The sequence below is a fragment of the Panthera onca genome, chromosome D3 (assembly GCF_046562875.1).
Source record: "Panthera onca isolate mPanOnc1 chromosome D3, mPanOnc1 haplotype 2, whole genome shotgun sequence".
NCBI classification, from domain to species: domain Eukaryota; kingdom Metazoa; phylum Chordata; class Mammalia; order Carnivora; family Felidae; genus Panthera; species Panthera onca.
The window spans coordinates 93,287,779-93,315,027 of record NC_138350.1 but is presented as its reverse complement, the minus strand read 5'-3'; the positions used below and the strand labels follow the sequence as shown (position 1 = coordinate 93,315,027).

The following is a 27,249-nucleotide window of genomic DNA, read 5'->3' as shown; positions in this document are numbered from 1 at the left end:
TTCCCACTACGGAAGTCCTAGGTTCCAGGAACTGAACGTTAGACGACAGCTATGTAGACTAGTACAAGGCAGGGCCGGCCTCCCTCCATGGCCTCCTGCCACCACCTCCCTCCTCCCCCCTCCCCCACCTCCCCCCTGCCTCCACAGCCACACCGGCCACAGACTGGTTAGGACTCATGCTGCAACCACCAGACTGCTTTCACTGACGGTACAATGCTGCAGTTGAATAATTAAGATTTTAAATCTTAATCACAAGAATTTACATATAGCCCTATCAAGCTTCACTTGATTAACTTTGGTTCTACATCTCAACCTATCGAAAGGCAATTGTGAGTTCTATTTTGTCACGTGACACAATCTTCCCAGTTCTGCACTTTATGTAATTTCGATAGCCTTTAAGTAAGAACTGAGCAAATCCTGGGACACGGGATTTCAGAAACAGGTCTCCAAACCTCAACAGGAGGGCGCGGAACACAAGGGAAGTAAGGGCCGGAGTAGCACAGGCTTTTCTCCCTCCCACGGGGTGATAGGGGGCAAATGGATCATTTATTTCACTCTAGAGCTTACATGTGTCATAGATTTAACTCGGGCGCGATGAATATGCTTTATTCTAAGCACTTTTCAGTTTCAAAAAAACAATGCACGTATCACAAACTCTTGAACAGAAAAGGTGCCGTAAAAAAGTTGGAGATATCCTCGGGGAGCCTGGGTGGCTCAGTCGGTTGAGCATCTGACTTCAGCTCAGGTCATGACCTTGCCATTCGTGGGTTCAAGCGCCACGTCGGGCTCTGTGCTGACGGCTCGGAGCCTGCAGCCTGCTTCCAATTCTGCGCCTCCCTCTCTCTCTGCCCCTCCCCTGCTCATGCTCTGTCTCTGTCTCTCTCAAAAGTAAATAAACATTAAAAAATTTTTTTAAAAAAAGTTGGAGATATCCTGAACTTTACTGATAGGACCTAAAAGGCCAAGATGTCAGAGGGAAGACTCGAGGGAGGAAACCCTTCTGAACATGAAGTGAGCGTTCAAAGACTGAAAACGATGGTCTTCCGGGCAGTCTTCCCATGGAAGCCTGTCAAATTTTCTGTCCTGTTCGGTGTCTCAGCTGCTTGATATGTGGTTATTTTCAGTTCTGTTCTCAGGCTACTCAGTCCTTTCCAGGGTGGGACTGCTGGCTGCCAGCTGAAGCTCCCCCGTAGACGCCCGGCTTGTACGAGAGGGAGTGGCCTGGGACGAGGCAGAAGAAGGCGCCAGGAAGGCACAGAGCTGCCAGGCCCACCCGCAAACCTCCACACGCACAACCCAGAAGCTCCGTGAACACGCTGTACCTGAAGTTCCAAGTCCTTCTAACAAACGCTAAGGTGAAGTAGGAAGCACTCTCTGCACTCAGAGGTCCTGTGCTTAGTGAGGGTTCTTTCCACCCCAAAGAGAAGATGAACCCTTACAAAGGTGCAGAGTACCAAATGCCAGCAGCTAACAGAGATGCTGTTAAAGTGACCTTTCACTCTGTAAAACCAGTCCACACCACCAGGCAGCCCCTCGGTCTCCGCTCTAGTCTTGGCCCCGTTTCTGGTCTCCAACTGTACTTACAGGGAGAACCTAAGACAATCGGTAGGAGTACGGAGCACAGAATTTCCCGGTCTAAAAACACATCTTTTTCCTGCCATTTGTTGACTTTTGGAAGCACAGGTGGAAAAGAGGAAAGAAAAGAGCAGGCCAGCACCCTGCACCGGCCTCTCCCAGTGCCCGTTACTTGACACACAACACAGACGGGCACGTCCCCGTCCACGGCACACTGAGCTCACAACCCAGGAATCCAGGCTTGTTCCCGCTGCTCCGCACGGACGTCTGGACACCTTCGGCAGTGGAGACCAGATCTACGGTCAGCAGAACGGGCTGCCCGGTGCCGCAGGGTCCTGTATCAGTCAGGGTTTTTACACCGTGTATTTGTGATGTCAGAGCATCTTGGGGGCCTTGCTGGCTGCGGAGACACTGCCCCTCCCAGGGCTAATTCCTAAAGACAGTGAGCCATTCCCCTGTAAACTCACATTTTATGTACAGACCCACAGATCCAGAGCACACACTCCCAACCACCTCCTTTATCTTGCTCTTGCACACCAGCCGGTATTTCCTCTGCCGCACATCCCCCAGGGCCAGGACTCAACACGCAGAAAGCACTCCTATAGCCCAGAGCCTGCTGAAACTACTCACACTGTCCAGCCTCGGCCATTCATTCCTGCAGAAGCCACACCTTGTCCTCTCCCTCAGCCTCCTGACCGACCCCGGAGCTTCCCCGAGTGGCCCTGCACGGCATGTCCCCACCTCCCGGGAATGTGGTGAATGAACTCCCCTTTCCAGACAGCAGGCTCAAGGTGCGTCTTCCCACTCCTGGTTAGAGCAAAGCACGTACATTTTCACAAGCTGACAGTGCGCACGCCAGCAACCGCGCTCCCGGGTGAAATGCTCCACACGCGCGGCTACGAGCACCTTCCAGGGCAGACGGGATCACCCGAGTGCCACCCGGGCAGCTACGTGCCTAGAGCTTCCCAGTGGTCCGCCCGTGTCCCGTGACAGGTCCCTTCAACAGGGGCTGCTGTGCCCACAAAGGCCGCGTTGCCGGTGCCGCCTGCCTGCTGGGCACCGGCCCTGTTACCAGACGCCAGAAGGTGCCCAGGGGACAGCAGTGCTTCCTTCCTGACACTGTTTACAAAAGCAAGTCCCTGGGGCACCTGGGTGGCTCAGTCGGTTAAGCGGCTGACTTCGGCTCAGGTCGTGATCTCACGGTCCGTGGGTTCGAGCCCCACGTCGGGCTCTGTGCTGACAGCTCAGAGCCTGGAGCCTGTTTCAGATTCTGTGTGTCCCTCTCTTTGACCCTCCCCCGTTCATGCTCTGTCTCTCTCTGTCTCAAAAATAAATAAATGTTAAAAAAAAAAAAAAAATTAAAAAAAAAAAAAAAAAAAAAAAGCAAGTCCCGAGCCTCCTTGCTCCACCTCACTAGCACCCATCTCATCATCCAAGCCGCGCCGATGCCGTCCTCAGCATCTCGACACCGATGGCACTCGGGAAACGGAGGTGCCCCTCGCCCAGGAGCAGCTGCTCTAGGTCACACGTGGAGCAGGGTTTCTTTCACTTCCTTCCAACAGTGCCGTGACGCCCCTGACCCACACTCCCTGCATGGCAGCTGTCCTGCCCGGGGGAAAACTAGACGTGGGGCCATTCCAAGTCCACCAGGAGGACAGCGCTTAGGGAATGAGCGGGATCACACGCAAGGCGACGCTCTGCCTTGCTTGCTGGGAGCGCGCGAGGGGTGAAAAGCGGGACAAAGAGGCCTGACTGTCCCCACAGGCCCCCTTCCTTCTCAGGCTAAGTCACAAGGCTGCCCGGGCGGTGGGACCGTGGTTCCGCCCAGCAGAGCCTCACACCCCACCCCCTCTCCGCCCCTCAGTCACCTCCGCCCTTCCTGCCGCCCCTCGCGAGCCATCCAGGTCAGGGTCCGGGTAGCCACTCGCTGCCCTCGACAGGTGGTTCTCGCGGGAGAGGTCGCCATCTGCGCAGGGTGTGGCTGCCACGTTTCCCTCTCGTGTGTGTGTCAGTGGAGACTCCGCGGGGCTCTCGCTCCTGCATCCTCGCTCTTTCCTCCTCTTATATTCCATGATCTGTCTGTTGAGCGCCTCGTGATCAATCCCACACAGACTTGAGCAGGCGGCAGGGCCCTGGGTACTGCGTGAAGGGGCGTCCAGGGCCCCACAGCCCCTGGAGGGGAGAAGAGACGTCAGGTGAAGCGTGGGTGAAGCCGGGCGGTGTGGGGGCTCCTGGCCACCTCCTGGTGGACCCACTGACGTCCGAGGGAGGCTGGGGGATACGGCACGAGGAAGGGGCTCCGCTCCCGTGTATGGTGCAGCCCAGGACAGCTTGGACACAGCCCTCCCGTCAGATGCCCTCTCAGTTGCTTTTCCCCAAATACAGCCAGCGTGCTAGGCCCGTCAGGCAGAATTATGGGTATGGTCCTTTACATGTGCCACTCAGGGTACTTGTCAAAACCCAAACATGGCCATGTCCTGCCTCTGACCCCCCTCCTGCTCGGCTCCGGAAGGCTCAACTCCCTGCTGGTCCGGGATGCGGGCACTCACTGCTGCCTGGGGCCCTCGGGGCGCAGCGTCCCCTCCCCTGGGAAGCAGGTCGCTGGGGGCCCCACCCAAGTCCTGACAGTGCTGCCCCTGACGCTGACGCGCCCGCTCTGAGAACACAGGCTCAGGACCTGCTGAAGCTCTTCCGGAACCCGGAACGGGGCCCCTCCACATACAGCTCACGTCTCTTTCTCAGCTGCAGCACCGCCCCCACCTCCTGACCCCTCCCCAACGGAAGGGGTGTCCTACATGCCCTTCTTGACACACAATCATCTGTGGATTCACTGCTCCCTGTGGGTCTCCGCCAGCAAAATGCAAGCTCCAAAGACCCCAATGTCTGTTCTATTCACATACGTATTGTACATGCTAGAACAGAGCCACAGGACACGCTCAGTAAAAATGTGCCGAGTGGAAAAACAGGGCGAGGGAGAGACACCTGTCCCCTCTCCAGGAGTCACCATAGCGATGGCAGATGCCACGGGCTCCAGCACTGTCGGATAGACCACCGAGGCACTCTGAGCAGCCTTGCTGAGTACTCAGAACCACTGCAGACTGCCCCCGGGACCCGCCACAGGTCACTGCCAGGCTGCCGGGGCAGTGCACGGCCAGGGGTGCAGAACTGGGCAGCTGCCGTGGGAATCACACCAGGGCGTTTGCCCAGGACAATCAAAACCATGTCCACGTGTACCTGGCATCACTTTGCACACGGTCTTCTCTTTCCTCTGGGGGCCCAAAATCAGCATTTGCCAGTAACCAATCAACCTGGAAAGGGGCATAGAGAGCAATTCAGTAAGCCACACCTCTGTGCCACCTGCACCACGGCCCAGCTCAGACACAGGCCTTCCAACTGTCCTCCGTGCCCCTCCGGTGACATCCCCCGGGATGAGGCCATTCACCAGTCTGTGCTTTCAAACACCTGTTACTTAGCAATCACATTTTCTCCAATAACGAACCGAGGCTTTCCTAAAACTACACTTAAAACTTGTAAACTTCAGTCAAATTTATGAAGAAACCAGTTAACTATCAGCTCAATTAAGTAACGTTTCCTGATTCCGAATGAAGTCGTATAAAACACTTAAACTGAACTTCGCCACAGAACTTGTGTGTTTGGGAAAAGAAAGCCTCCTGGCATAGCAACAAAGCCACAGTCAGGGGCGCGGCATGCGAATCCAGCTCCAAGGTGTCTGAGGGGCCCAATCTGGAAACAAGAGCTCCCCTCGGTGGGGGCACGCACACCACTGCTGAGCCCAGGGCGCTACGCAGGCCCCTGCTCCCTGGACACCGGGGGCGGCTCCCACCTCTACCCGCGTGCCCAGGACACACACCTGGACCCTACCTGGCCACAGCGCCGGCCCGGGACGGCCCAGACCCGGGACCAGGGCCCGGCGTTCTGCAGCAACAGACTGCATCATCACAAACCAACGGCAGAACCGAGGGAAAAGTCTGTCCACAGGAAATGCCAGAAACAGCACTAACGATGCCACAACACAAGGACCAAGCGTGGGTCTCCCAAGCTGGCTGGGAGAACGTGTGCTCGCACCCGACGAGGACAGGACGCGTGGCCATCCTGTGAAGGTCCACCCTGAGCGCACCTCACACGACTGGGCAAAAGACCTGGTGAGACCTGACAAAACAAGGAAAGGCCACCAGGCACAGGGGAAGGTGCTCGACTAGTCATCGAGAAGACACACGTGAGCCACGCCACGGCGCCCCGCTCACCTGCCACCGGCGGCTTCCTCACAATTACAGACACTTGCCACTCCTACGTGCTGCCCTAAGAGACACAGAAACGTCCATCCACACAAAAACGTGGACACACACGTTCACAACAGCTTCACTCACGGCAACCGAGAATCAGAAAGACAGACAAACGTCCGTGAGAAGGCGAACAAATGAAACGTAGCGTATTCGTACAATGACCCCACTTACCAAGAAAAAAGGAACCACTCACACCGAAACAACGTGAATCTCGAAGACAGTGCTGAGCAAAAGCAGCCAGGTGCCAAGACAACGTCGTAGGTGTGAAATTGCAGAAATCTAACAAGGAAAACTTGGGGCAGCCGGTAGGCTGGGTCGGAAGAGCATCCGACTCCTGACCTCAGGGTCACGAGTTCAAGTCCCACGTTGGGTGTAGAGATACAGAACTTAAAAAAAGAAAAGATGGGTGGTGGGAAGGGTGAGGACGGGGCGGGCCTCTGGGTAAATCCTGCCGCAGCAAAGCTTTCGTTAAAAGTCTTAACAAAGAACCAGTGCAGACACCACCAAACCCTAACACATCAACACAGGCTGCAGGGCTGAGTCCCAGCCGAACTCCGCACGCACAGAACCTCGGGCGAGGACCGAAGCGGCTCAGTGCCCACCCCAAGGAGAAGCCCAGGCTCTAGCATGAGGCCCGTGGGGCGAGGCGAGCACGGCCCACCCACGCCTGCTCTCAGAAGCGGGGAGACCAGCAAATGTGTAATAAATCCCAACGCCGGGAACACAGTTTATGTATTTTCTTTAAAAATCTACTTTTCGTCCTTTCTAATTATGACAAAATCGACATCGTACAAACCCTCTGACTGAAATGTAATACACGGCAAGAGCGCAAGGACATCAAGGCATACGGCTCGATGACATGTCACAAAGGGACTGTGCCTGTGGACATCCCCCTGACGTTTAAGGAGACGAACCCCAGGAAACTTCGAGCCCCTCCTGCCCACTCCCTGCCCAAAGACAGGCACTAGTTTGACTTCCGTCACCACAGACCGGTCGCACGTGTCCCTGCACGTCCCACAGACAGAATCACAGGGACCACGGCCTCGCCTGGGGCTCCGCGTTCACCCCTCCACGGCTGAACCAGAGCTAGGCACCTACAAGAAAGCCCAACACCAGCACCCGCACACCTCTGGCGGACACGCGTTTCCGTGGGTCCCCCCGCGGGAGCTCTGGGTCACAGGATGTGCGTGCACGGCTTCCACGGGACCACAGGGTGGCGGGGCCGCAGCCCCATGATTCCTCCACGCGCGGTGTGGTCACCGTTTAGTGTCATCCGCTGCGGGGGAAGGGCACGCGCCGCACCTCCCTGTGGTTTCCGTTCCCGCTTTCTTCCCGACACCAGGGACGTCGGGGCCTACCGGCAGTGACGGCAGCGAAGCCAAGTGCCCCTCGGGGCTCGGCCTGGACGGAGCTGGTGCCGCTCTGCTTCCTGACACCGCGAAGTACGCGCTGCGACCACCGCGGGCCGCTACCACTTCCCACCGCCCGCGACGCCTCCACGCGTGCAGCCCACACGACACACACGTGCGCCGAGGGTACGAGACTCCAAGTTTCACCCACAAACCCCAACTTCAAATCTGCGTGTCTATCCAGATTACTTTGCCACTGGCTGACTTCAACTCTCTCACAAACGGACACAAGGGTCCCAAAACCACCGCACTGACTTCCGCAAGAGCCACCCAACAATGACCGTGATGACTGTGCACTCGGCTAGCCACCTGCCCCCATCAGAGACCCCTCGGTCGGGCCCCTGCTTGCTTCTGACTACAGTGACAGCGAGCCAGGCAGAAGCCTAACTCTGCCCCCGGCACAGGAAGGGCACAGAGGACAGACGCGGGGCCTCCACCGCGAATACCCAGCAGCAGCATCTCTGGAGAAAGAACCGCTCCAGGATGCTTTGAGCACTGTCTGCGCCTCCCTCCTCCCAATCACTTTTTCTAGAAAGGAGCCCACGGAGCCAGGCAGGACCTCGCTGGCGAGAGAGGGACAAGCCTGGGATGGTGAGAGCAGAGGTACTTCCTTCCACCAACTCAACCGGACACGCACGCGTGAGCTCCCTGCTGCACTCTCCCCGGCACACGCCTAACCTATGCTCTCCTGAGTTCTCTAAAGCTGGCACTGGTCACTTCACTCCTCCGTCTCCTTTTGTCGCTAGGAAAAGCCCCTACCTGTCAAGGTTATTGTTTGTATAAGGTTTTCAGTGTTGCTTGTATAATGAATAACAAAGATAAAAATGTGCGATTAGACTTGTTTTCCTCTGTGGCTCTAAAAACTACCTAGTCCTGCAGTGAATAACAGCTACCTAATCATAATCATAAGTGCTACTTACTGGGGGTTTTGTAAACTTTTTAAAAGTGTGACGTATCTTAATGACCACCAGGTAACACCACACAGATACAAATATATACACACATATATTTACACACAGGTTCTAGACCTCATAATTAACAGTATTTAAAGTAAGGGAAATTATACAAAACGGTTGTAGAAGTAACCTCTGGTGTGAAGTAACTATAGACGGTCAGATCCAGGGAGGGAGGCGGCTTTGCCTGCATCAACTTTGTAAGACAAGAAACAGAGACTTGGTGTCCTGGTGAGAGATACAGTGGTAAGCAGTTAAAATTTAAAGCCTGAAGAGTGGTTCCTTCTGGGGAGTCTGGCCGGGACAGAGGCATGGGAGCCTCACTTTTCATTTGTACCCGCCAAGGGTTGCTTCCTTTAACTGTATACATCATCATCTGAATCTCTCAAAATTAAATATAAAATCTTACTCATATAAAAGCTCATTATGGAAGGTCCCTTAGCCTTACCTCAGCTAGAGCCGCGTTTCCTTTGTCCTGAAGAAACACTATCGGCGGCACGTTCCTCAGGGTCTGCTGGGACATCAAAATGTGCCTGGAGAGAGACAAGGCACACCGTGTTGCAGGTGACGCTTAGCGGACAGAAAAATATACAGTAACCTCACGGAGAGGTAAGACAGAAGATCTGCTTATCACGTTACTCAAAACACCAACACGTCAGCCCAGGAAAGTCTTCCGCAGGCAACCGCCACATCACAAAAGGGATACAAAACACATCATCACAACTATTTTTAGCTGCCTAAATGCAACTCTTGAGATCCTAACGAATAACCTGATCTTCGCTTAGACGCCTCCCGGGCAGCACCGTGGCAGTGGGCTGCGTGGTCTGGGCACCGACAACCCGCCTCGGCTTCGTTCCAGTGGACATCCACTGGCACCAAGGCCACACAAGTGCACCGAGGTCCTCAGCCATTCTCAGGCACATGTCATTCTCTGCATCGGTCACTGATACAAGCAGACTAAGGTGAACTGGCTGCAACCAGTCCGCAGCGAAAACACTGGTGAGCACAGCCTCTCTGCACACAGTGACAGCAGGTCCTGGCCCGTGATTACAGGAGAGCCTCTACACCAAACCTCAGGTGAGCAGAAGAGCTGGGGAAAGGGACGGTCTGTTCGGTTGGATTTTCTGATTACCCAAAAACTCATCAGAAAGCAATGCTGTTAGTACAACACTTGTCAGAAATCTTTTTCTTGTTTCTGTTAACAAGAGAAAAATGAAATTAACTGAGCACTCCTTGATACACAATTAATCCTCTCCTCTAAAGAGACTCCTAGGGCCTCCTGGGAATGATGTCAGCTGAGCTGAAGCAGACGGTATGTGCAAACCCTAGTTCCACATAGGATTCCATCCCCCTCTCCTGAAAGTGAAGTGTGAGGTACAAGGGAGAGGCGAGAGGAACAGAGAGAGGAAGGAAGCGGGAAGGAGGGAATCCAGTTCTGAGTGCTGCTTGGTTAGGTTTCTGCATTTCTTAAGACTGGGGAGAAAACACAGTAACTCCTTTCCTAGCACCCACCTCGGCAGTTCTCAACTTTTTAGTCTCAAGACCTCTTTATACTCTTAAAACTTACTGAGGACACCCAAGAGCTTTCGTTGATGAGTGTTGTATCTGTCTGTATCTACCACACTATAAGTAAAAGTGAGAATTTGAAAAACAGACATTCATTCATTCAAGATAACAAACCTATTAAATGTTTACGTGGGATTTTTAATGAAAAATAACTAAACCATTGAAGATAATTATTCCCAAAAAAATGATTGAGAAACGTGGCCTTGTTTACATAGTCACAAATCTCTCTAATGCCCAGCTCACTGGGAGACGTTCTCCCCGCTGCACCCAAGCTGCTCTGTTATTCTGGCTGGACTAGAAGAAGATCCGGCCTCACACTGCCCTGTAACTGGAAAAGGAGCAAATGAACACCACTCCAGAAAAGAATGGATCTTCTCCAACACTCCACAAAAACTCAACAAAGGATACTGTTAAAGTTAGTTGCAGCGTGTAATCTGAAACCAGATCAATGAGTGTCACTGTCATATTAAAATCCACTGGTGTATCTTGACCTCGAATGGCTCTTTCCCTATGCTTGAGTTTGTAACTTCAGGCGTTAGTCATTTGGAAAACACTGGCTCCCCAAATTACCCAGATTTGCAGAATGTTGACACACTGACCAGTATGACACTGCATTTGTCAACATGACCAACGTTCTCATCGAGAGTCTTTAAGTATCAGAAAGCTACCAAAATCACGGTGGTGGATACAGGTTTTCTAATATCAATTTTCACTTGAAAGCTTGAATTTTATCACTGGCAACAAGTATAGTCAGTTGTCTTCCCTGAAGGGACAGGTTCACTTTGCTCATTTTAGAGAAAATGTGTCAAATACCCAAATCTGAAAAAACCACAGCTTGTGGTTCACTTGTCATTTCCAGTGAACAGTGTCTATTTCAGCTCACGATCAACTGTGTGTTTCCCAGACAACCACACCAGCACAGGTTATTTTAGGCTTCCTTCCCACCACACAGAACATTACAACGACAGGTACCCAAGAGTTAGGATTTAATAAAATTAGTAACTTTTGCTTATTCATCATGGATAGTCTTTTTTTTTTTTTTTAATGTTTATCTATTTTTGAGACACAGAGAGACAGAGCATGAACAGGGGAGGGGCAGAGAGAGAGGGAGACACAGAATCCGAAGCAGGCTCCAGGCTGTCAGCACAGAGCCCAACGCTCACAGACCGTGAGATCATGACCTGAGCCGAAGTCGGAGGCTCAACCGAACGAGCCACCCAGGCGCCCCGTCACAGATATCCTTAAACCGAAGTGGCATTGTGTTTTACTGGGAGCACATGGCATGAAGCTACAAAGACCACAAGGACACCTGGGTGTCAGCAGTCCCCAGAAGTCTGGGGCCACACTGTGAGAACCGCTGTCCAAGATGACGTCTCACGTGCAGATGTAAACTACATCTTGAAATTTAAGAAAATGCGTCCAAAATTTTTCTTCAAAGCAAAAAAACCTAATGCAACAAGAGGGAAACACAAGGTGCGTGCGGAAGCAGACACGAAGAGTGCGGTCACCTCATGTGCGCGGCGCTCCTCCGCAGGACGGCCTCTGTGTGCGCGTTCTGTTCGGCCGAGACGGTCGTCCTCCAGTACACACGGCAGGCCAAGAAGTCTGAAGTCAGAGACACCTGAGCCCCACCCACCCCAGCCTCAAGTCACTGTCCGCTTCCGTGGGCTTCCGCGGACCACAGGCCGCGGCTGGAGACCAGCTCATCGGCAATCTTCAGCTCCAGGCACCCACCACCCAGAAGCAGGAGCTCCCGCGGGCACCGCGACAGGCCATCATCTCCGGCCACACACTCACAAGGGGTGAAGCTGGGCCCGGAATCCAAACCCTCATCGTCCCTGACCCCAAGCCCACAGCGCACATCAGAACCGCCGGAACTACCACTTATTTTCCCATTTCCCTCCAGCTCAGCTCGCTCTAGGCACAGGGAGACTGCAGGGAGGCACCTGCTGTCTTCTCACCAAGACAAACGCACACGCGTCCACCCATCATGCTTCCTGGGCATCTGACAACGCCCTCAGTGCTTGCACACCACACACACATGTGCACACGTACCCTCCGTCTTCACAACTCGAATGGTCCCACTTAGCATCACTATTGAACTTCAAAGACCCTGAGTCTAGCATGGCGCCTTCTTTCTAACCACTAGACGCAGGCCTGCGGGCCTCACCCCGATTCCTCCCACCCGGGCCCAGTCTACCTTGGAGAGCTGCACATTCAGGTCACAGATCTCCTGGCTCACTTCAGGGGTGCACAGCAGATCAGTCAGCGCTTTGTAGAGGAGGCCGTTCAGGGCTCTCAGGCGCACCTGGTCCTCCTTCCTGGTTTTCTTTGAGGTGGTCTTCGTTAGGAATCCCAACTGGGACGGCTTGTACATCTCCATCAAGAAGGACAGACAGAAAGGCCAACGTTACAACTGTACGTTAAACTTGTCCTGATCTACAAAAAGGGAGCTGGGAAGGACTTAGCACCTTGAAAAACAAAAACCAACGTTACCCTCAACCATCTCAGCTTGATTCATTAAGATACAATTTACAGACCTGGATCCTTCCTAGATTTTACCTAGCGCCCCTCCAAAATTAAAAGTACTGTCAGTATATATTTTTTCCTCCCCAAAATCTCATTGAAACATAATCCACATACCATAAAATTCTCCCTCTCTAAAGATACACAATTCAGTGGTTTTTAACACACAATGTAATTTTTCTAACAAGAACCATTTATTATATAAACTTTTACAGCACATCTACACGTGTCATGCACACAAAAAACCACTGTTAGTATTTGATAACAGAGACAACATTCCAGAAAACTTTAGTATGACTTTTTTTTTTTTTTAAGTCAAAATTCACTCTACCAGTGTATCTAGTCCCAGCCTGCAGACCTTGTGCATTCAAACTTGGAAATGGAAGGACGGCCAGGCTGGAGTTTTGCCGACTTCTGGAACCTCACGCCCACCAGAGTCTACAGCAGCTGCTACTCTGGACTTACCAAGTGAGAGCCCAAGGAAGGACCTTCATACCAAAACTTCTTTCTGTGGGGAGAAAGTAAGAACTATAACACTGAAGGCAAATGAAAGAAAAAAATATTATACACACCAACTCAATACTATAATACAAAAATTCTTTTTTTATATTTTTTTAATGTTTATATATTTTTGAGAGAGAGAAAGAGACAGAGCATGAGCGGAGGAGGGGCAGAGAAAGAGGGAGACACAGAATCAGAAGCAGCTCCAGGCTCTGAGCTGTCAGCACAGCGCCCGACGTGGGGCTCAAACCCACGAACCGTGAGATCATGACCTGAGCTGAAGTCAGATGCTTAATCGACCGAGCCATCCAGGCGCCCCAATACCAAAATTCTTTTTAAGGGGCTAAACTTGGGCACAGAAATTATGTCACTGGGATGCTAAGGAATTTAGAATCTAATCAACAAGGGTTGTAGGGGAGACAAGACAGTTTTCATTCAACCTTCTGATGTTTACTTAAGGTCTACTTCCAATCCCGAAGGTGCAGAAAGAGAATCTTAAAAGAACGCCTACCAAGCTGCACCGAGCCCCGTACCACACCTGAGAAAGCAGTTTCCCAGGGCCGCGCGGCCATGCACGTGCTGGGGTTGGATGAGTAACAGGGTGGTGGCGGGGAGGCCGGCCACCTGCTGCAGGGGGAGGTTATAGATAAGCGAGGAAAGGGCGCCAGATGAGCCATGTGGACATCAGTATGGGGCTCGTCTCTCTGTGTACCAACACGGTGGTCACGTATAGAAACGTTTACAGGCAAGCGTATATACAGAGTTAAAGTTAACGTACGTTCTCCTTTGTCAGCTGAAAAGGCCTAATGGACAGGCCAGCTCTCAAACCATCGTTTCTGATGGCGTTCTGCAATAACAGCAACCAGAGCCCCTTGGAGCAACGGCCGATTCTTGGGCCCAGAAAGGATGTGCCAGGAAAAAAGTGCACAAAAGAAAACTATTTTTTTTAAACCCACCACAAAACCCACAATGATGAGTGCGTCTAAATGAAAGAGCTAAAACAATCTGAGCAAAATAAAGTATTAGTTAACACCTGTTAAGTCCACACTGACATAAATTAGTAAATGCAGGACAAGAAACGCATCTCTCACAGAATTCCAAACAATTCAAGAGCATGACTCCCCCTCCTGAGGTGTGGGTTGCACACGGTGAGGTCCCCCTAAAGAAAATAATATGGGGGGGGACACCTGGGTGACTCGGTTGAATGTCTGACTTCAGCTCAGGTCATGATCTCACTGTTTGTGAGTTCGAGCCCCACGTTGGGTTCTGCTCTCAGCCTGGAGCCTGCTTTGGATCCTCTGCCTGGCCCCCTCAGAAATGAACAAACACTGAAAAAAACAATAATATGGAATGGGGAGTAGGTAACTTATAAACTTGACAGACATGACCTCAAATCGTAATCAAGGCCAATGCCAACAGAGACAAGCCATATTGATGGTATGCACCTAGACATGATGGAAACAGCACTTTCCTTCTACGGTCTTCAGCCCGAGAACCCACAATGCCAACATAATCGTTAGAAGAAAAAAAATCACACAAATCCAAAGAGAGGAGCAGAAAATATCTAGAAATATCTAGAAAATATCTAACCGTAACTCCTTGAACCCATCAAGGTCACCAAACAGACAGTCAAGAGCAGTGGCTAAATGTAATGGGGTCCTTGGATAGGGTCCTGGGACAGAAAAAGGGTGTTTTTACTAAGGAAACTGAGGGGCACCCAGGTGGCTCAGTCGGTTCAGCACCCAACTTTGGCTCAGGTCACGATCTCGCGGTTCGTGGGTTCTCGCGGTTCGTGGGTTCGAGCCCCGCGTCGGGCTCTGCGCTGACGGCTCGGAGCCTGGAGCCTGCTTCCGATTCTGTGTCTCCCCCTCTCTCTGACCCTCCCCCGCTCATGCTCTCTCTCTCTCTCTCTCTCTCTCTCTCTCTCTCTCAAAATAAATAAACATTACAAAATTTAAAAAAAAAGGAAACTGGAACAAGGCATATGCTTCAGTTAATAATCACGTATCAGTACTGGCTCCTTAAGGTGACAAATGTGCCCCGCTAACATGTTAACGTAAGAGACGTGGGGTGTGGTTACGCAGGAACTAACTGTACTCTGCCAAGTTTTCTGCAAATGTTTTTAAAAGTTAATCTATTAAAATAAAACAAGCACACAACCCTATCTACCATAGTCAGAACTGAAAGTGTGCGACGAAAACCAACACACTGTATTCTACTTCTGTCACGTTAAGAAAACTATCCTCAAATTAGGCCAACAAAGGAAGCAGTAACATGGGAAGAAAACGCGCGCGCTTTCTTCCTTCCCTCTGATGAATCTACAAGAACCACCAGAAATGTCCGCACCACTTTGCTTCGTACGTTCCTGACGCACCGTCAGGTTATGACCTCCACTACGGAAGCGGGCTGAGTGGGGACACGAGCAAATGCTAACCAGTGAGTGCGACTGCCTGCGAGTTTTCCGTAAGCATCGGTCTAACGGGCAGACCGCAGCGAGGGCCCCAGGGCAAGGCCTGTGCGTGAAGCCCCGCCCCGTGGACCCATCTCCGTGGGCACCGCCCCCGCCCCACTGACCCGTCCCCGTGGGCACCGACTCCGCCCCGTCGGCCCCCCCCCCCGCCCCCTACCCACCCCAGGGACTCCCCCCCCGTAGACACTGCCCCCTGCCCCCTGACTCGAGAGCGTCGCCTCGGCTGCATGGGCACCGCCCCCACCCCGGAGCCCCTCACCCAGACTCGGTGCGCATTACTTGGTTTTCGAAGCAAACTTCTTGAGTAGGTTCTTGCCACATGGGACTGGCGAGCTGTGCACGCCTCGGGCACCGCCCGGAAGGAGAGCCGCTTGCCGTCCGCCGAGCGGCGCCCGAAACCTCTCGCAAAGCCCCCACACTCGGAGGGCCGAAGCCCACATGGCTGCAGGGAGAGCGCCGGGGCGGGGCGACGTGGGGCGGGGCGACGTGGGGCGGGGCGACGTGGGGCGGGGCGACGCGGGGCGGGGCGACGCGGGGCGGGGCGACGCGGGGCGAGGTGTGGCGCGCGTGGGTCTGAGCGGAAGCGAGCGGAGTGTGGCGAGTTTGGGAAGGCGGTGTCACCTGGAGGGGGCGACCCGCTTGTAGAGCGACATTGGGCGGGGCGACGCGCCTCCGGGGACACTAGGGGAGCGTGGTCTGCGTGCATAGCGGGGCGGGGTCTAGAGGCCGGGGAGAGGCGCTGTGAGGCGACGCCCCGCCCCCCAGCGCGGCTGGCGGCGTTAGTGGTGGTGAGCGCCGGGGCGGGCCGGGAGCGCTCCCTCACGGAGCTGGGGAGGGCGCATCGCCAGGCCCGTGTCCCTTCCCCGCCCCATCGCGTGAGGAAGGCGGGGGGGGGGGGCGGCTTGAGCGGCCTCGGGCGCCGGCAGTGGAGCCCCTGCCGCCTCGCCGGTCTCCCCTCCGCTCCAGAAAGGAGGCGCGCCCATCCCGGGGCCTGTCCGCAGACCCCGGCTCGGTGCCCCGCGCTCCTGTCGCCCCCCCCAGCGGACCAGCCCCCCATTCCGGGACGCCGTTCCCGCGGAAGCCCCGGAGCTTCGAACAGCACGCGCGCGCGGCACGCAGACGGTGCTCAAAAACCGCCGGTGGAATAACGGAAAGAAACGAGGGGTTCGGGCTCCAAGTGTCACGGGTACTGGGGTCCGAGGAGCTACGAGAGTTTAACGGGACGGAAGGCAGCGTGGCCCACTGGGAAACGCGCAGACCGGGCCCAGGGTTTTCATCCAAGACCGAGTATTTGCAGGCTGCCGGGACCTCAGACAGGGAATTCTCTGTGCTTCATTATGAAAACGGGGGGGGGGGGGGGGGGGGGAGACTTCGCTCAGGATGGCCTGGAGGCTGCGGCGGGAATGGAAGAGAAGCGCCTGCCAAGTTCTCAACAAATGTTACCGCTTTTCTTAAGGCTTTTCGCCCAAAAGAGTATTAATCTGCATGATGGGCTTTAATGTAGATACACAAAACAAGATTTTTTTTTTTTCATTTAATCTGCCACGTGTCATGCCACGGAATTGTCCCAATTAAGTCGCACTTCATTAGGAATGGGAAGGCCATGGAGAGAAGCCAGGATGCTTGCAACCAAATTTTCCATCATCTGTCGCCTGGCTTGATGAGTAGCACTCCCAGCGTGAGGTGTTAAAGTGACGTTCTCCAACTTCAATAAAGGATGATCTCTGAAATGCAGATTAATTGATGAAAACTATTCCACATTGTCTGCTCTAATTCCATACTCTGGGTTTCTAGCCCCACGCTGAGAAGGGGAAGACTATGAGTGGCCTTATGGCATATTGTAAATTATACCTAGGTATGACCACCACTCATCTAACCCCACTATGGGGGGCCCAGCATTTTTTGGGTGCAAAACATGTATCCTAATGGCACCCTGGCCATTAGCACACAATAGCACAACATACGTGGTGGTTTAGACAACACTGGTCCACAAAAATGAAAAGGCTCCTGGGGATATGGGTGCTAGTCTAGGCATCGTGCGATAAGCTGAATGTGCCTTTAGTGAGTGGTGGCATTCAGAGGGAAAATATTTATGACCTAGAATTAGATGAGAGGGAGTTCTCTCCCAGGAAGAAGGGAGAGGATGGGAGTCAGCCTGGGAAAATAAGGAAGTGTTAGTGAAGTGATCCAGCAGACTGAAACGGTGGAAAACGCTAGAAACCAGCATGATGAAAAGGCAGTCACCTGCCCAAACAGGACCTCTTGACTTTTAATACAAAGGCCAAAGCAGACAGGCAACAGTAACCTTTAATCCTACCTGAGGCTCAAGGAGCACACCTCTGGGACTTACCCCCAAACCTGTGGAAGTTCTTTGGGACACTTGTAATTTATACCAACACTCTGTCCTTGCCCCCGGAATTGATTGAAATTAAGATACAGCCTATAACCCAGCAAGGAGAGGAGCTCTTCTGAAAAAAAAAACACACTTCTGTCCTCCTAATAGGAAGGAGGTGGGCCCTACTATAACAGCACATATTGGAAACCAGTCTCAGTATGACAGTGAATTGAGACAGGGTGACTGGTTTTGTCTCTCCACTGACTTGGAACTCAGAAATAACTGAATCATGGCCAATTGTAGCAACACCTGTCCATAATATGAGGTGTCTAGGCAAGAGCCAACTCTGTTGAGAAGGCGTAGCAAATACCTCTGTAACTGTCACTGGTTTGTTATATAATAAAACTGAAAACTAGTGAATGAAGCTAATAAAATCTCATCTTGGCAGACTAGCCAACAGGTGAGCATTAGACTTCTAGGTTTCTAAGTTGACAACTGTCTAAAATGCTCAAGTTTCTTAATTTACATTGAAAAAATTTTCTATTCTACGTTAGTGGTTCCCAAACATTTGGTCTTAGGACCTCTTTACACTCTTAAAATTGAGAACCACAAAGAACATTTGTTTATGTGGGTTGTATCTATCAACATTCACTATGTTAGAGATTAAAACTAAAAAAATTTTAATACAATAACCTTGAAGCACACATTTCATTAGTTGTCAGAGTGATAATCACATGTCATTAGTCTCTGGAAAACTCCACTGTACGATGTACCGAAACATGAGTGAAAAGGTAAATAACATCTTACAATATTGTGAAAATAATTTTGACTTCACATAATAATAATTTTGACCCCTTGAAAGGGTCTCCAGACCATGTTTTGAGAAAGGCTGTTCTAGATAAACTATTGTTTTTCTCAGAAATGTAAGTTCTACGGTCAATCTTGATAAACCTAGATACTAAATTTGGTTGTAATGGCAAACATTCAGACAGTAATTTGTTTACCAGACAAATCAAAGCTGGAGGAATCAAACCTGGGAATCGCTAGCTTAACGAATGACAGAATCAAGACTGTAGTCCTAATGGGCTGGATCAATGGGTCAAAACACACAAGCAAATGGCATTAAATGCACAGAAGTGTAAAGCTCCACACATGTACTTAAAGAACAATTGCAAGAATAATTTAAGTTCTTGCTGACTAAAAACATAATGAACTAAGGGTGCAATGAGGCTGCTGATACAACTTCTGAGCAAGGTTTCTGCGTGGTCAGGCCACAATGTGGACACTATGCTCCGTTCCTGAGAGCACATTTTCAAAGGCCCTTTAAAACAGCAGTGCCAGAAGGCAACAATAATGACCAGGTGTCTGGTCATTACTTACTTACTTAAGTAAGTCTTACTTACATAAAAGTAAGAAGAAACAGGGGCGCCAGGGTGGCTCAGTCAGTTAGCCATCTGACTTCAGCTCAGCTCATGATCTCACGATTCATGGGTATGAGCCCCGTGCTGGGCTCTGTGCTGACAGCCTGGAGTCTGCTGCATATTTTGGGTCTCCCTCTCTCTCTGCCCCTTCCCTGCTCACAGTCTGTTTCTCTCTCTCAAAAATAAAGAAACGTTAAAAAAAAATTGTTTTTAAAGTAAGATGAAACACAGTGGTTGTCTTAAAACACATAAGGTTTGTAAGAGGAGAATGATCAGGGGCAAACTGGAATCAGTGGGTAAGGGAAGGACTATTTTGGTTTGATCTGAGCAAGAATATTCTGTACAGTCTCCATCCGTAGGGACTGCTGCCTGCGGGCCTGGAGCTCCCTGTCCATGGAGGTGTTGAAACAGACATCTGATGATCTGTAGGACTGGACAGGCCACCAGAGGCCTTCTCAGGCCCCTGCATGGCCAAGACTCGACTACAGGTCTGTGACAACACATCTGAAAAAGCCCAAAGCAGTGACTATTTGAGGACACCCTACGTGGACCAGGAGGAATGACCATTGGGGACTGCCCTGCGTGGACCAGGAGGAATGACCACTGAGGACAGCGCTACGTGGACCAGAGGATGTAGATTCTGTCCAGCTTTCTTACCTGGGCAGGGGCTCCGGGTGCGTCACGTCCAGTGCTGCTCCTTTAATAACCCCAGTCTGAAGAGCCTGCACCAGGGCGTCCTGGTCGACTAAGAGACCTGCGTCAACAAGACAGTTCCTCTGCAGTCGCTACCATTAAGAGTACATGGGATAGATGCTTTGGTCACATTAGCCGCTATTCCAAACACATCCTGATCTTGTCAAAGGTCTGACAAAGAGCACGTGAGTGTCATTCTGCCAGTTCATCATCAGACATTGTGAGCCCACCACATACTAGGCAGCGCACTCAGGCCTTCACCGAATCCTCCACTAACCTGGCAAAGTCAATATTCATTTTATACTTGAGGAAACTGAGGCCCTTAGGTTACAAACACCCAAAGTCACACAGCTTCTAACATATAGACTCAGATCTGAGCCCAGGTTTGTTTGACCTCAAGCCGGGGCCCGTCTCATTTTATTACACCACCTCCCAGCACCACCTAGGAGTTCAGGCTGAGAACACAGCCCCCAGATAGCTGTATATGCACACGAAAAAACTAAGCCACAAGCTTAGTAACTGTAACTGTCATTTCAAATACAGAAAAGCAGGGCATGTTTGAGTAGAAGCTGAGAAGAAAGCCCTTTCCTTCCAGCAGAGCCCTGCAAGGGGCCCAAAGACTGAAGGTGCCTCCTTTCTGCTGACGGGCTGGGAGCGGCCGGCCCGCTGGTCGGGACACAGCCCTGGTATGCTGGTGCTGCTGGGGGAGAAGCCCAGTCCCAGAGGCTTTCCTGGGGCGTTTGCTTCTCCAGAATCTTTAGTGTGCTCGCCAGCCTCTGACATTCCTGAGGGTACCTAATACGCACTGGTCCTTCCTGCTCACCTAGACGGTCCGAATTTTCAGAGAACTCTGAAGCATATTATCTCGGTCCCATGAGGGTTTTTGGTCTTTCAACAATTGTTTTAGAGTTCTTGGACCCGGTTCCAAAGTTGGGGTAGGGAGGGTCCCACACACACAAGCCCAGGCAGTTCTCGGGACACCTGCAGGGTGCCTGCGGATTCTGACACTGTCCACCCGGAGGCAGCATCAGATCCTGCGCAGTAAGGGCTCTGTCCTGTAAGATGCCCCCACCCCGACTTCGGACACCGGTCGGAAGTCCCAGGCTGTTTGTTACTCGTGCTTCTGACCAACTGGCAATTTGCTGCGGCGGCTCACAGAACTCAGGGGAACACTGCCGCTCACCTGGTGGCTCAAGGAGGTGACAAAGGCGAAGAATCAACCACCAGAGGAAGAGAACATAGGGACAGGTCTGGGGAAAGGCTGTGGGGCTTCCATCCCTCCCCGCACAGCACTCTTCCCAATCTCCAGAAGCTTCTGAACCCGGTCCTTTGGCATTTTTATCGAGGCTTCTTTGTATAGCCACAGTTGATTAGATCTTTGGCCATTGGCTGATTCAGCCTCCAGCCCCTCCCCTCTCCACAGAGGTCGGGGGTGGGGCCGGAAGTTCCCATTGGCTGATTCAGGTTCCAGCCCCTCCCTCCCCGGGAGGTCGGGGGTGTGACCGGAAGTTTCCATTGGCTGATTCAGCCTCCAGCCCCTCCCCTCTCCACTGAGGTCGGGGGTGGGGCTGGAAGGGCCAACCTTCTGATCACATGGTTGGTCGTCCTGGCAACAGCCCCGCCCTTGAGTGGGGTCCAGCCGTCTCCATTAACAAAAGACACCTTTATCACTCTCAACACTTAGTCAATTTGGTGAGGAAAGAGCTAGGAATTATGGATGAAAACCACAACTGAATGACCAAGTATGTATTTCTTACAAATTACACTATCTCATGTGGCAAGCATTGTTTTCCTTGTTTTACAGATGATACACGGGTGGCTCTTGTCATATGTACTCTGGCCCCCCACCCCACAAAGGTGAGTGGCCTGGATGTCTGATGTCAGCACTGATCCTCTACTCTTATAAATGTCACACCAGCCCACAATATTTGGTATCAGCACAGGGCCAACTCCCTGTTGTCTGTAAACACAAAGCACTACATAAATGCCAAATAACCAAACTAACACTGTTATTTAAAGTAAAGTATCAGAGGGGCGCCTGAGTGAATCAGTTGGTTAAGCGTCCAACTCTTGATTTCAGCTCAGGTCATGATTTCTCAGTTCCTGAGTTCCAAGTTGGGCTCTGTGCTTGTGCTAACAGTGTGGAGCCATTTGGGTTTCTCTCTCTCCCTCTCTCTCTCTCCCTGTCCCTCCACTGCTTATGTGTTCTCGCTCTCTCTCTCTCTCTCTCTCTCTCAATAAATAAACTTAAAAACAAAAGTGAAGGGGTACCTGGGTGACTCAGTTGGTTAAGCATCTGACTATTGGTTTTGGCTCAGGCCACACTGGGCTTCACGCTGACAGTGCAAAGCCTGCTTGGGGTTTTCTCTCTCCCTCTTTCTGCCCCTCCCCGCCTCGTTCTCACACTTAAAAGAAATTTGTTTAAAGTGAAGGCTCAGAAAACGTATCCCCATAAATTTTGCTTAATCACACCTAGGAGACCAAACTGTGATGCCCCAAAGTAGATGCCCTAATTGGGACGTGAAAACCCCATATTGTACTATTCTCTTCCTTTTTGTTACTAATTTGAGGCTCGAAATGATGTGAAAACAAAAGTCAGAAATATTTCTAAATAGAAACTCCCTTGAGCTCATCACCCGCCAGCGCGCACGGACTCTCTGGGCCCACGGCTGTCCAGGAGAAAGTCGAGCTGGGCCGACTTTGCAGACTTCGCAGCCCCGCGGGCCTCCACACAGACCGTGGCGCAGGCAAGTACCTCTGCCGACGTTGACGAGGGTGGCGGTGGGCTTCATCAGATTCAGCTCCCTCTTCCCGATCAGCCTCCGGGTCTGGGGTGTCAGGCTCACGGCCAACAGCACAAAGTCCGATCGCCGAAGCAGGTCATCCAGACTCTCACAGTAAGTGGCCCCAACAGCCTCCTCCTCCTCTAATTTCCTATGAAGGGGACAAGGAAGAAACACCATGTTCTCCAGTCAGGAATTCATGACGGCACCTCAGGAAGGAGTTTCTGAGGGGAGCCAAAGACCGGGCCTGTGGCTGCTGGGTCCAGGATCCTCCCCCACCATGGAAACACTGGGGGCCCCGCGGGACCTCTGAGGCGAGGCCTCTGGGTCTGCAGAACTGCACCCCACATTGAAGCTCCTTGCGGCCAGGAGCTTCTTCTCATTTGAGCCCCCAGAGACAGGTGTGAGCCTGACTGTGCATCGGACATGCACTCAGCAATGACAGAACATTACTGGCAGGAAGTGGGTCCCACTCCCAAGTAAGAGCAGGAGTGTGTACTTCTGTGACCACACAGCATTGCTGAATGCAGCAAACACATCACAGCCTCTAGAAAACAAACAAAACAGGAGAGGGCCTTGGAACGTTGCCTATGAAACGGAAAGCAAAGACCCAAGGGTCCGATGCAGGCAGGATTTGTTTAACTCCTGCTCTGGCCATCCCAAACAACCGATTATTCAACAGAAATTCCAAGATCCCGGAGGCCACAGCATGCCGGGTAACCTCCACTGCTATGCAAATATGGAATACATATATGGAATACAAAACACATGTTTGGGTCAGGGGACAGCCCAAAGGAAAGATGAATACGTTGCCCACACCACACACCTTGTCCTGGGAGAACCCTGGCCTCTGTGCCTGCGTGTTCATCGCAAGGAAAGTCGTCACATCTACCTAAGTCCCTCCACTGCCCATGGTGCAAACAGTGACTGAAAAGCGGGCACAGTTCTAATGCACAATCTCTCAGCTCCCCATACATCCACAAACTGCTCACCAGCCGGAAATGTGTTCCATGTGCAGTGGGAAGCCAGTAAAGGTTGTAAACAATGGCCATCATCTGGCTGGTTTGCAAGGAGAGTGGGAGGTTCAAGAGCAGATGTGAGCAGACTGTTAGGAGAATATGTATTTCAGGTGAGAAAGGACGGGGCCTGAGCCCAGTGGCATCGATGAGGTGAGAGAGAACAGGCAGGTCTGAAGGCTGTTTGGAGACAGAATCAGTAAGACCGGGTGTCAGGCTAAGGGAGGAAGTGCACATAAAGGAACCAAATTGCTCAGTGGGTATGGAAAGCTTCCTTGAAAAAAAACACTTTAGAAATTAAAAAAACAAAAAACAAAGCTGTGAGTTAAAATCTCTTTTTTGGTGGAATTTTTCAATAAAAAAGTCACAGCCACATTCCTAGGTAATTATAAAAATATCACAATCCCTTTCTTGACAATCAGTCCTATTTTTTGGAGAGAAAGAGTAGGAGAGTCTTATGAAAAACAGAGGGCTCCTATATCCAAGCCACTTTAAGGCAGTGATGGTATACGTTCTGCTCAGTTAATTTCAAGTCCATTTTCCGAATGTTTACCTGCGTTTCCTATTGTGATACAGAATCTTCATTTCGAATGCTTTGGCCCTCTGAGCAATCTTATAGCCAATGCTGCCCATGCCGATGATTCCCAGAGTGGCCCCTGTAACTTCTTGACCCATCCAGTTTGTAGAAAAGTTCTCTGTATCCGGTGCAATAGCCAACCTATGACCTAAAATACACAAGGGACAGAGTGGTCAGAGCGGATGTCACCAGACACAGAAATCCACAACCTTACTGGGGCAGAGTAGTGAGTTAGAGGATGCCTGTGGCAGACACAGCACTCGTGCATCTCTTGACAGAAGACAAGGGTTTCTGCAAGGGGTGAAGGAAAGAGACAAAGACAGTTTCCTCATAACAAAACCAGAGCGTCCTGGTGCAAAGCTTTGAAATACCAACTTCTTTTACATTGCGGCAGGATTTCTGGTTAAAACTTGCTGGTGTCGGTATGTTGGTGTGTGTGCATGTGCGTGAACCTGCAACCAGAATCGGAACCAGAGCGTGATTCCTGTCTCCTCTTTCCTCAAGCCTCTTCGTCAAAGCTTCATCTTCCTCTTTGCTCAGAGCTCCATCAGGAGGATTGGGGGACTGAGGGGTGTTGAACTGCTGCCCTGCCTTTCCTGGGGATATTCCCAGAGATGTCCCCTGTGTGGAGAGGTCAGATTCTGCCTACTCGCTCGTGGGTCTTTAACCAAGAGTAGCATGCTGACTGACCAAAGAATCACCCCAAGGGCATTTCCATAGTAATTTTGATGTTGAAATTACTCCACACACACGTTTACTGCCTGTGAATGAGAGGAATCTGGTGGGGGAGAAAATGGCCGATATGTGCTGGGAAGCTGGGCTCAGGCACTAAGTACGCTGCAAAAGACTGAAAGTGACTCCAATTCTCAAGTGCAACAAAGTCCCGGGAGAAATCAGGGCCCAGGAAAGACCTGTAGTTTGAAGATAACATTATGTAATCATCTGCGTTAAGTATCTGTCATCTGCTCTCTTTGGAAAACCAGCATCTCCAAGGACTGGGTACCTTCCACGACTCTGCGAGCTGCGGCCAGCAGTAAGGCCATCCCCATGTCTGCTGTGGGACTGGAAACCGCCTGTGGTGTGTTGGCCACCTTCACACCACAGCTGGCAATGAGCTTCAGGTCCAGGTGATCTAGACCTGCTCCTGCACTGGCAATTATCTTCAAGGAGGGCAGACTCTGCAGGAGCTCCTGGGTAACGGCTGGCTTTCCGCCCCAGATGTATACAGCTTGGACCTTTGGACCGAATCGTGTGTTATTTTCCAAAAATTCTTGCAGAGTAACGAGAGTAAAGTGTTTCTGCAGATCTCCAATGTGATCCTCACATATACCATGAGGTCCTTCCAATCCAGACACCAAAACGCCAGGTAAGTCCTGATCCCCCATGGCCTGCAGGAAGAGAAGCACAATTTCTGCTGTCAAAGACAGTCTTTAAGAGACAATCAATATGCTCCTCTGTTGCTCTTTTAAGGTTCTGAGCACCCAATTTCCAAGTCCCCCACCCGCAACTCCAAGCAGTTCTCAGGATCCCAGCAGCGTGTCCCAGAATTCAATTCAATTCTGACACTATCTACCAGAGACACCATCACATCCTACGGGTTAAGGACTCTGTCCTATAAGATGCCCCCTCCCAGCCCCCACCTTCAGACTCTAGTCACAGGTACCAGGTACCTGTGCCTCTGACCAACCGGCAGCCGGTTCTGCAGAATCCTTCGATTCTGTTAACTTGTCGAGTCTCACAGAGCTCAGGGGAAGGCTGACCTGTGCTTACCGGTTCCTTAAAGATACAAAGAGTGTGTAGCAACACGCAGATGGGAGAGATCCACAGAGCGAGGTGCCCAACTCGAGTTTCTGTCCTCATGGAGCCTGGGGCCCGGCCCACCGGCACACGGAAGAGTTCGGGTGCCGAAGTGTGGGCCGTCTCCAGAAAAGGCTTTTATAGAGGCTTCTTTGTATACCCACCATTAATTAAATCATTGGCCATTGGCCGATTCAGCCTCTAGCCCCTCCCCTCTCCAGGAGGTCGGGGGTGGGGCCGGAAGTTTCCATTGGTCGATTCAGCCTCCAGCCCCTCCCCTCTATGCAGGCGTCAGGGGTGGGTCTGGAAGTTCCCATTGGCCAATTCAGCCTCCAGCCCCTCCCCTCTCCACAGGGGTGGGGGGGCGTGCCGGAAGTTCCAACCCTCTGATCACCTGCTTGGTCTTCCTGGCAATAGCCCCGCCCTTGAGTGGGGTCCAGAAGTCTCCTTCATTAAGATATCCTTGTCACCTTTCTGGCTCTGAAGTGTTCCCAGGAACTATGGATGAAGACCAAATATATCTGAGAAGTAGTTTGGTCCTCTGAACGATGAAATATGTATTTCTCATAAATCATTATATTGCAGTTACTCTAGATTTTCTAAATTACATCAACACTGGGATTCATTTTATTTCCTGGACAAGTCCCTAAAAAACCTGAAGGACAATAGACCCACCCCTCTGAAGTTACCAATGTCTCCATCACACCCACTTTCCTCCCTATTCTGCCTGAGTCTTTATTTCTGCCCTTCAGCTGTGATGGCAGCCTCTCAGGTGGCCTCCAAAGTGCTCCTCCTGTTAATCACACCTTTGTGGGACCCCAACCCTGGTGCTTCTAGTGAAGAGAATACGGCAGAAGCCACGGGAGGTCACAGCTTGGGCTCTCTTCCTCCCTCTCCAGGGGGGAGCCAGGGCCAGGCCGGAGGCGTCCCTGTGCAGAGGCCCACATGAATGAGCTTGGAAGCTGATCTGAAGAGGCCTGACACCAGCCTGGCGAGCCCTGAGGTGACCACAGCCCTGGCCAACCCTCAATTAAAGTTTCATAAGATCCTGGGCAGAACCACCTGGGCAAGCTACTCCTGGATTCCTGACCCAAAAACCTGGGAGGTCATAGAGTTTGTTTTTACAGCCACTGGAATTTAGGAAAATGTGTTATGTATGCAGCAACAACTAACAAAATTGGCCATTTTTTACTGTGAAAGTAAAAGATATATGTTATTGTCTGCAAAATGGACTAAAGGTTTTATTTATTTTTATTAAGATGACTAATTTATTTTATTTTTATTAGTTTTCTTTAGTTTTGAGAGGCAGAGAGAGACAGAGCG

At 51.6% G+C, this 27,249-nt stretch overlaps 2 protein-coding genes across 8 annotated transcripts in view; both read right to left on the bottom strand.

Annotated features, from left to right (window-relative positions):
* Nucleotides 1-3,410: 3,410 nt before the first annotated feature.
* Nucleotides 3,411-15,778, bottom strand: RBFA (ribosome binding factor A). Its single transcript, XM_060611763.3, has 7 exons — nt 15,584-15,778; nt 12,799-12,841; nt 12,008-12,184; nt 11,316-11,428; nt 8,690-8,774; nt 4,810-4,883; nt 3,411-3,747 (listed from the first exon to the last, which is right to left on the bottom strand). Exons 1-7 carry the CDS (start codon nt 15,742-15,744, stop codon nt 3,411-3,413), a joined length of 990 nt encoding a protein of 329 aa, XP_060467746.2. The 5' UTR covers nt 15,745-15,778.
* Nucleotides 15,779-16,793: 1,015 nt separating this feature from the next.
* Nucleotides 16,794-27,249, bottom strand: part of LOC132665077 (putative 2-ketogluconate reductase) — a 24,371-nt gene continuing 13,915 nt past the window's right edge. For 5 of the 7 annotated variants that reach the window (XM_078435087.2, XM_078435091.2, XM_078435089.2 and 2 more), the window contains 5 exons: nt 25,133-25,517; nt 24,106-24,277; nt 22,509-22,687; nt 19,718-19,814; nt 16,795-17,028 (listed from right to left, as the gene is read on the bottom strand). In XM_078435087.2, coding sequence (XP_078291213.1) covers nt 16,854-17,028; nt 19,718-19,814; nt 22,509-22,687; nt 24,106-24,277; nt 25,133-25,514 — 1,005 coding nt within the window. In that variant the 5' untranslated portion in view covers nt 25,515-25,517 and the 3' untranslated portion in view covers nt 16,795-16,853. Of the gene's footprint in view, nt 17,029-19,717; nt 19,815-22,508; nt 22,688-24,105; nt 24,278-25,132; nt 25,518-25,899; nt 26,288-26,320; nt 26,425-27,249 lie in introns of those variants that run through there. The other 2 variants (XM_060611877.3, XM_078435090.2) reach the window with 2 other exon arrangements.

What these genes read in the sequence shown, in the direction of transcription:
- RBFA (XM_060611763.3), bottom strand. Translation starts at nt 15,744, where the DNA reads ATGTGGGCTTCGGCCCTCCGAGTGTGGGGGCTTTGCGAGAGGTTTCGG. An exon ending in AGGAGCGCCGCGCACATGAG is followed by an intron (nt 8,775 to 11,315) that starts GTGACCGCACTC and finishes GTCTCTCTCCAG; the next exon opens with GCACATTTTGATGTCCCAGC. An exon ending in CGTGTGCAAAGTGATGCCAG is followed by an intron (nt 3,748 to 4,809) that starts GTACACGTGGAC and finishes TCTCCCCTCCAG; the next exon opens with GGGCTGTGGGGCCCTGGACG.